This window comes from Strigops habroptila, chromosome 8 (genome assembly GCF_004027225.2).
Source record: "Strigops habroptila isolate Jane chromosome 8, bStrHab1.2.pri, whole genome shotgun sequence".
NCBI classification, from domain to species: domain Eukaryota; kingdom Metazoa; phylum Chordata; class Aves; order Psittaciformes; family Psittacidae; genus Strigops; species Strigops habroptila.
Window position 1 is genome coordinate 1,587,749 of NC_044284.2, and position 9,909 is coordinate 1,597,657.

Consider the following 9,909-nt stretch of genomic DNA (forward strand, 5'->3'; position numbering starts at 1 on the left):
CTTTTCAGTATTTGCTGCAGTGAGGAGGTAAGAAATGAGATGTATTCTAAAACTGATGAAAAAGCAAAATGCCACCATTTGAGAAGAATGTGATGCATAGCTAAGAAAGAGAACTCACCTATGAGTAGTAAAATCAGTTACGAATCCAAGCACCCAGTAAATGTGTAGGATACTTACCAGCTTGATTAAAATTGTTAGAAGCCAGTTACTCAGGACCTAATGAAGTTTGAATTATTATGTCTATTAACCTGACCAGGATGGATAAAACCTGATGATTGTAAAAGAAAACAAGACAAAATCTGAATCAGAGCTTTGATTGGAATTGGATGCTTCAGTTTGCATCTATTTCAAAATGAAATTTGAAACGGAAAATGTTTACAGAGACATCATCTTTTCCACAAAGAAAACCAGGAAGGATGCAGGACAAATTTGCTGCTTCATTTCTAAAAGAAAAAGTCAAACCACTGTTTTGCTGAAGTGAAAAAAACACTTTTTGATAGCATCAGCCACTTCCACCACAGCTCTCTAAGAATATGTCCCCATAGCAACTGCTGCTGTTCAGTCTCTTCAAAGGCTGTTACTCAAATGCTGAGAAATAGAAAATGGGAACAGGCAAGAAATCTCATTTTCTTACCTAGATGTGAGTCCAGATGAGATCTACAGGTCTAAAATCTGAAGGATGCAGTGACTAGGAAAATGAATTAAATTAACTAACTACATAAAAGAGCATAATAAATGAATAAGTCATTAAAAATAACAAATTAGGGCAATTAAAATAGATCACTATATTTTAAATATCAGCTGTTTTCATAGAATCCCAGACTGGTTTGGGTTGGAAAGGACCTTAAAGATCATCCAGGTCCAACCCCCTGCCATGGGCAGGGACACCTCACACTAAAGCAGGTTGCTCCAAGCCCCTGTGTCCAACCTGGCCTTGAACACTGCCAGGAATGGGGCAGCCACAGCTTCTCTGGGCACCCTGTGCCAGCGCCTCAGCACCCTCACAGGGAAGAGCTTCTGCCTTAGATCTAACCTGAACTTCCCCTGGTTCAGTTTGAACCCATCACCCCTTGTCCTATCACTACAGTCCCTGATGCAGAGTCCCTCTCCAGCATCCTTGTAGCCCCCTTCAGACACTGGAAGCTGCTCTGAGGTCTCCATGCAGCTTCTCTTCTCCAGGCTGAACAGCCCCAATGTTCTCAGCCTGCCTCCATACGGGAGGTGCTGCAGTCCCTGATCATCCTCGTGGCCTCCTCTGGACTTGCTCCAGCAGCTCCATGTCCTTCGTATGTTGAGGACAGCAGAATTGTGGTGTCTTACAAGAGTGGGGTCTCACAAGAGCGGATCCTCACAAGGCAGGATCACCTCCTTCGACCTGCTGCTCACGCTGCTTTTGATGCATTTTATACATTTCTGCTAATATATCCAATGCAATCAAGTATTTTCATAACAAACTTTAAGATTCACCTAGAAGTTTTCTAAAGGTGTAGTTAGACTACACTAACTACCCAGTTGCAAAGAGTTGCCCTTTCTGGTGCCCTCCTAACTATGGAGCAAGGGGAAAAGAAAAAACCACTCAAATGCCAGGAGCGGAAATTTGCAAGTCCACACAAACTAGAGTCACGGCATCATCCCAAGGCTGATCCTATGGGAGCAAAGAGCACAGCACTGCTGCTGGGCTTGGTGAAAGTTGTCTTTTCCCTTTGAATTCACCTGGATCAAAACTTCCTCTGGAACACATTCTCTCTTGTTCTTTTCCTGCCTACTGCCATCTCTCTCCTTTGGATTTATCAGTGTACTCCCACAAATATAGAGTAGACACTGATATTGGGAATTATGCCTGGAAAACACTGATGTACCAGTTCCCCTCCTATCATTTATGTGCAGTTCTCTGAACAGGAAAACAAAAACAAGACAGAAAACTACAACTACTCTTTAAATACTATACAAATATATGTATTTGTATACCTGACAGTCATTTTTCTTTTACTCAGTGTGTTCCTACACCACTTCTATACTGGTATCCAGCCAGCACTGTCCTGAGTATGATAGAGAAGTGCTAACTGGCCATGCTCTACATGAAGAATGAGGACTGCTTCTTCAGAGCAGCCCAAAGCACTGAGACGTTCCAGGGAAAGAAAAATGCCTGTGAGCATCTACGGGATTTGAATGGCCATATAACTTAAGGAATAAGTACTCTGCAAGGCCTAAATTGGATCAAGGCAAATGTGCTTCATATTTTCTCATTTTTCCATGGGTCATTAATATCTTCATGTCTCATTCCTCCTTCTAGGTTGCTACTAAAAATTGCTCTACACAAGCAGGTTTCTGAAAGTCTGTTTTGATATGGAAGGGCTTATGAATATGTGGTTTGTGAAATAAAACACAGGCAATAAACGCCCTGTTTTGTTCTTATACAGCTCTAGTGTTCATCTGCAGGTGAACGAATGCACGGGAGTTTCAAACAAGCATCTGTTTCTCTTTGTCCTTATGATACTTGAGGTTTAATTCCAGCAGTGCTTGAAGTTCATGTGACACAAGTCTGATGTCACCACAGAAACACAGTAAAAAAAGATTACTATTTTCTATACAGGGGTAATTTTGTGGTTGGAACTATGGTTTTGTGTGCATACAGATGAGGGCAGAAGGAGTTTTGTGGCACAAGACAGACAACTCTTCTAGCTCTTGGGTTGTATAGCTGGCAGTTGGCAGAGCTGTATGTGCCGATTAGCAAAAAGGTTAATGCATTTTCATTTATCAGCCAGGAGACCAAGCGGACAGAAAATCAATGAGCTCCTGGCAGCGTGAGGGCCTTGTTCTGGGCCTCCTTCCTCTAATACTTGCAGTTACCGTACCTCACTCTCACATTTGGCTGCAACTGGTCAGTAAAACTCCAAAATAAGGGAAGGAAAACACTCATACAGCAGGAGCAGCCTCAAAGCAGGCCGAGCACACCACTGAGCCTCAGCTCTTTGTAGAAGAATCATAGAATCAACCAGGTTGGAAAGACCTTTAAGCTCATCCAGTCCAACCATTGCCCAGCACTGCCAAGGCCACCACTAACCCATGGCACTGAGGGCCTCGGCTACACGGTGTGTGAACACTTGCAGGGACGGTGACTCCAGCACTGCCCTGGGCAGCCTATTCCAATGCTTGATCACATTAAGTCCTCCCCAGAGCACAGATCGTTGGCTCAGGGTGCCTCCATGACTCATTCATCCCTCCCTCCATCCATCCCTCCCTCCCAGTGAGGATCCAGAACTTGCAATCTTCTGAGGCCAGGGATCCAAAGCAGGTCTGGAGATAAAGGATGTGGTGGCAGAGTTTGTCTTAGAAGAGAAGATCTTCATTGTTGGCACGTTCTTCAAAGAAGCAAAGAGATTCAGGAAGACAGACTAGTTCCTTGGCCAAAAAAAATCACTTATAAATCAGTCTCAAATCCTTAATAAACTTGTTATGGAAGAAAAATTAGCCCCTATGCAATTCTGAAGTGGCATATTTCCAGAAATACCATTAATAAAGTTTCCTGTAATTATGAAACGGAGACAAACACTGTAAAACAGAGTTTGAAAGAAGAGCTGCTGAAGATTTTAAGGATTAACCAAAGCGCTGACAGCCTTGTCAATGCTAGGTCATTGTATCAGTTAACAAAGGAATGGATCCATGTGGTACTCTGTACTTGGAAACCAATGGAAGAAAGCAGATTGGAAACACTATGATTGTGTGACTCATAACTCCACTCCAGAAGTTGTCTCTGCTAAGGAGTACCCAGAACATTTTTGATGGTAATGGAAACCAAGGTAAAGTGAACGGCATGTCACATCATGAAATGCTTTAGCAGAGTTGATAAAGCAGACGAAAACCAAAACACAGCACTGTACCAGCTATGAGGAAGAAAATTAACTCTATCCCAACTGAAACCAGGACTCCGAAGATGATCGTCTGTAATATTTGAGCTGTGTCACAGGATACCGGATCAACAGTTTATGACACTCTTGGGCTAAATCTCTACAAATGTTCATAAAATAAAAGCCCTGTGTTTACCTCTTGAGTAATAACTTATGGTATTGAGGTTGACAAGTTTTAAGAATCTCATTTTTCACCATTTTGGTAGCTGGTACATTTCACTGACTAAACTGAGAATGATGAAGTTGATGTCAGTGATAAGCACCGAGCCCTGCGCTGTCCCCCTTCGCTGGAAATGCTCCACCACTACCTTAAAGACAGTGGCATGAGAAACCCCATTAAGATACAATTTAAAACAAGGCGATCCTGGAACAGTAGGTTATGGGAAAATGAGGTTTACAAAACTTAGTCTGAAGCTCCATTTAAGCTGTCAGTTTCCTTTGAATACATGGAAAATGAACAAAAATGGCATGTAATGCCCAATGAACCTCATAGATTTTCTTTCATCAGCTTAAAAGATCAGCCCTCAAACTACATTTGAAAGCAAACCCTGAATTTCTGGTCTATCTATAACCACCACATGCAGGTGTCCAGGCTTTGGAAAGAATGCTGTGTTTTCACATCGTATGACAAATGTTCTTGGTTACAGGAATAGGTTATCATCATGCATTAACAGTAGTTAAGATGTGATATAAGTAAGAAGTATTTGGCATGAATCCAGGTAGCAGAAATCTAAAGATACAGATATTTGCCATATAGCAGCAGTAACTCGCATCAACTACGCTTGGTTTTATCTTTGATTCACAAGGAGCATTGCTCTTGACAAGCAAGCAGCACAACCTGCATGCACAACTGCCTGAGCTCACCTAGCAAAAGCAAAAGAATCCAAAGGAAGAAACAAACAACTAAAATCATATTTTAGCACCACTTTTGCATGCAAGTTCAGTGAATCATTCACCTCTTTATGTCAAATCAAGACTAGAGAATATGATTTAGCTAGACCCTAGTTATGCTTCAGAAAAACACAGGTAACTTGGTGAAATTTAGCCTGCCCTCATGCATGTTACAGACCATTAAATCACCTAATAGTCCTTTCTGGCCTTAAAATCCATGAATTTCAGAGAATTTTGCTGCAGTCAAAGTTTAAACACACAGCTCCTAAGAATAAAGCTCTTTTTGCATTGCTTATATTTATGCATACCAAAAAATAAATCTCATTTACAGAAATACAACAAAATGCACATTTCATTCATATGACCTCCTGAAAATATGTTTGATGTCATATTTTCAAACAGGAAATGTATCTGCTCTTTCTCTCTAGTGTCACACATCCTGTCACACAGCAGTTCAGAAGCCTCACTCAGAAGGTGAACGGGGCCTTAGCCCCCTATATATATTTTTTCCATCTTAGCTCTCTGTATGTCCTTATGTTATATGCTAGATGCTGCCTTGATAAGGCAAACAGATCCATTACATGCTTCCTTTAACAGCTGAGAAGGCAAGAGGTTAAGTGTCATCTTAGCCAAATCAGGATGAAATGAGAAACAATATACATGGTAGCCTCACTTCACTGGTTTAATTAAAATCAGCAATTTGGCAAGACTGTGCCCATGTAGCTGGCTAACCCTGTGTGCTTTTGGAACGTGGACCCTAATACCTCACCAGTTACATTCACCTTATTCTTTTCAGCAAAATACAGATGTGACTTCTCACACCTCTGCGAAGGAGCTGGGCTTCCCTCCATCTTTTACAAGGAAACTCCGGCACTATTTATTTGTATTTAAATACAACTGCAACTACTAAATGCTACCATACTAAATGCTACCATTTCGATTTACAGGTACATACTCGGCACATGCCAAATGTAAGCGATGGTTACAGCGATCACTTGGCAAACGAAAGGTAAGCGCAGTCAGGACTTGCACAGCTTATCTCAGGGTGCATTTCACTGACAGCAATATAACAATATGCGCATTTAATTCATATGACCTCCGGAAAATACCCTGGATGTCGCAGGTAATGTATCTGCTCTTTCTCCCCAGTGTCACACAGCGGGATCCTGTCACCCCGTTCGTGCCCAAGCACAAAGTCCCCCGGGGCTCGACGGTCCCGGTGCCTTCCCCTGCCCCGCCCGGCGCTGCCCGGCCCGCGGTAGCCGGGCAGAGGCCGCGATCGCTCCCGCCCCGTCCCGTCGGGGAGGGCGCTCCGTACCTTGCTGAACACCTCCAGGTCGTCCTCCTCATCGTCCAACGCCAGCACCTCAGCGGCGAGCAGCGGCCCCGGCACCGCGCCGGGGGCTCCGGCCCCTCCGCCGCCGGGGGAAGGCGGGCGGAGCGGCGGCGCCAGCACCCGGCCCTCAGCCGCCATCCTGCCCGGCGAGCGCGGGCGGCGGCCCCGCCGCAGCCGCTCCCCTGGGGGCCGCAATGGGCCGCCCGCCCCAGTGCGCAGGAGTGGAAGCGGCGGCGGGAGGGCAGCGCTGCGGGGCCCGGAGGAAGCGGGAAGCGGCGGCGGGCCTGCCCCTCGCAGGGCGGCGGGGCTGTGGCGGAGGCCGCAGCCTCTCCCGTGAAGGGGAGGGAGCAGGCGGCGGCTCACAACGCCCACAGGCGGGTGCGTGCAGGCGGCGGGCTCGGTGCGGTTCCCGGCTGCCCGCCGCCACGGCTGCCGAGGGGCTGGTGGGGCCGCGGTGAGCGGGAACGCTGCTGCTGGTCTGGGTCACTGGGAAAAGCTCCGTGCTTTGGGCTAGGATCATACAGTCATGGAGTCAGCGGGGTTGGAAAAGACCTGTAAGATCATCAAGTCCACCCGTTCCCCAGCACCAAGGCGTCGAGGTGCAGCCTCACCAGTGCCCAGCACAGGAGGACAGTCACTGCCCTGGCCCTGCTGCCACACAGGTGCTGATACAGGCTTCTTGGCTGCCTGGGCACAAGCTGCTCAGGTTCAGCTCCATGAATCAGCACACTTAGGTCCTTTTCCATGAGCTGTTTCCAGCTGCTCTTGCCCAAGCCTGGAGTGTTGCAGGGGCTTGTTGTGGCCCAAGTGCAGGACCCAGCACTTTGCCTTGTTGAACCTCATCCCACTGGCCACAGCCCATGGATCCAGCCTGTCCAGATCCCTCTGCAGAGCCTCCTGCCTCCAGCAGATCAACACTCCCACCCAGCCTGGTGTCATCTGCAGATTTAATGAGGGTGCCCTCAACCCCCTCATCCAGATCATCAGAGCCTTGGGGAACCAAACCACGTCAGCCGGCGTCCTCAGAAGGCCTGACAGCCCTTGGCAGGGATGGGCATACCCAAACTTTCCTTCTTTCTCTGGGTTGATGGTCTTCCTCCAGGCTGCATGTCCCACATCCCTCATCCCTGCCACCAAGGCAGCAGACAGAAAACTGGCCTTGCTTCTTGCCTCTTTTATACCTTGGCTAGCAGTTCTGCCCTTTGTGGCATGAGGCTTACTCACTTACTCCTTCATCATAGGGTCTGGTGTACTTTCTGGTATTGAGGCCAGAGATTACTTTGGGGTCAGAGATTTACTTGTGAGGACAAACTGACAGCACGTTGCATCTGAAAAGGAGTGGGGAGAGGGACGCCAAACCTTTAAAAGCAGCAAAGCTGCAGAAAGCAGAAACATCAGAACTGAGGGATTTTGGAGTTGCCAGTGTTGAATAAGAAGTAATGAGCAGTGCTACTAATTGCAGGGGCCAGGGGTGTGTAGTAAGTGGGCAGGCAGGTTGAGAGAGGAGAAGGCTGGTCTGACCTGTGGTGGCGTTCCACACCACCCTAAGCAACCAGCTTCTGTGCTGAGCATGGAGCTCCTCTGCACTGCTGCATGTCAGCGAGGCTCATCTTCGTGTGGTGCAGAATCCCAGAACCATTAGTGTTGGAAGGGCCCTCTGGAGATCATCCGGTCCAACCCCTGCCAAGGCAGGGCCACCCAGAGCAGGGCACACAGGAACGTGTCCAGGCGGGTTTGGGATGTCTCCAGAGAGGGAGACTCCACAACCCCCCTGGGCAGCCTGTGCCAGGGCTCTGACACTCTCACGTAAAGAAGTTCTTCCTCATGTTGAGGTGAAACTTGTTGTGTGTTAGTTTATGGCCATTGCTCCTTGTGTTGTCTGAGAAGAACAAGGCATGTCCTTACAGGCTCTGTCTGAAATATCTGAAGTCAATGAATCTTTTGTTGTTAACGCAGGCGTGGAGAGTCCTGGGCGGGTACTTCAGCAGGTGGACGCAACATAATCTCTGTGTACCTTGGTTCCCTCGCTGTTAAATTAGAAAAGACAAACCACAAATCAAAGGAAAGTATTTTGAAAAGCATTCATTTGTGAAACGCTCCTGGCAGCTGATGAGAAAACTCATTCTGTATTTCCTGCTTTTCAGTGAAGTCTTGAGCCACGACGTGAAAGAAAGAGTTAAACACAAACTGTTCACTGAGCTGTGCAAAGAAGGTAAGAAGATGCCTGTGTCATTAGAGAATGTATACTAAGAGATGTATATACTAAGACATTTTACTATATATACATTTACTAACTGTATATTAAGACATTTTCATGTTTGCTTATAAGAACCCCACAGTCTAAAATTTAGAGGGAACTGTAGGCTGGGGGGTGGTGGGGCTCAGCATAGAGCTGGTCACACACATTTTGGCAGACAAGCTTTTGCTGGACTTCTATGGACCAGCCACCAGAGGGAGATGGGATGCGCCTTTCCTGGATACTCGCTGATTGCAGAGTACGGTTTAAGTTAAAATAGACAATTTCCGTAGTTTTAAAATAACAGCTGGCCCCGGTACGAGAAGCCCAGGCGGCTTTCCCTTCCAACCCTGTGCAAGCCGTCCCTGCCCTGCTGTGTTTGCTGTGCCCTGCTCTGTGCCTCTGGAGAGCCTGGCGTTTCTGTGATGCGCTGCCTTCCTTGCGGGCTGCCACTAGCCATGGGCTGGGTGCTGCTCACCTCCCGGCTCTGCAAGGCACAAGTGGGGGTCCTTGTGGTGCAGGCTTCTCTCATCCAGCTCCAAATCTACAGCCCTTCCCACCTCTGCGTCTCTTACAGTTCCTTTCCAGTGTCCTCACGTCTCCCATGTCCCCTGGTTACCCTCTCGTACCAGATACTGAAAAAGAGTGAATATCAATATAAATTTTCTATTCTCTCCTCTGCCCTTCGTACATCAATGATGAGACAAGTGTAGCTAGTTTGGTTTCTGACTTTATACACGTGATGGATGACTTTATACACGTGTTTTTGTCTGTATTTCACTGTTTCTAATTGCTATGAGCCGTGCCAGAGGCCTAGAGGTTTTCTGAATAAAGTACCTACAACCCATCTAATGCCTGAGTTTTTCAATGTCTGTATTTAAATTCAGGTGTTATCCTTGCGAGGCAATAACAAAACTCATCAAAGATGAGAATTCCAGACAGCACGCATCAGAGATGATAAAAAAGGACAGCTAGTCAAAGAAAGTATAAAACTGATGTACTGTAGGCTTGGATATTAAGACTGTCATCTGGATCATGCTAAAGTTTCAAAGTTTTACCATTCTCTCGAGTTCTTTATTTCTGTTTGAGAGAAAGCTCACAAGATGCTTTAATTGGATTTTTTCTTATTATAGCTTTTTATTAGCTTGTTAATCAAGCTTAAGAAGACATATTTTTAGATTCCTTGCTGGCAGTGCTTATCTTTCGTGCTTTCTATTTGAAGTACCAATCTGGAAGGAAAAGGTATTCATTGTCCTTGGCTCTAGGAAAATATGCATTATATTTAACAATGATTTGGAGTTTTAATCATTGTAAGGACCCATGATAAAACAAAACAGGAGACTGTTCTGCCATCACTTCCACTCCCCACACTCTGCCCAAGTTGTCCCTAATCTCTATCGAAAGGGCTCGGGGAGCAAATCCAAATGGGATTTCCCAGTGGGGGTTCCAGCACCTCTCCCTGTGCAGTATTTAGCAACAAGAACTTTTTACAGACCCAAGAATTTGTTCCTCATTTTCTGCTGTAGGACCAGAGGTGA

General features: G+C 46.3%; 1 protein-coding gene across 1 annotated transcript in view; it reads right to left on the reverse strand.

Moving 5' to 3' along the window:
* The window catches only part of SNX7 (sorting nexin 7), a 29,747-nt gene extending 23,275 nt beyond the window's left edge, over positions 1–6,472 (reverse strand). Inside the window, exon 1 of the mRNA XM_030493798.1 lies at positions 6,118–6,472. Coding sequence (XP_030349658.1) covers positions 6,118–6,273 — 156 coding nt within the window. The 5' untranslated portion in view covers positions 6,274–6,472. The remainder of the gene's footprint in view (positions 1–6,117) is intronic.
* Positions 6,473–9,909: the final 3,437 nt, after the last annotated feature.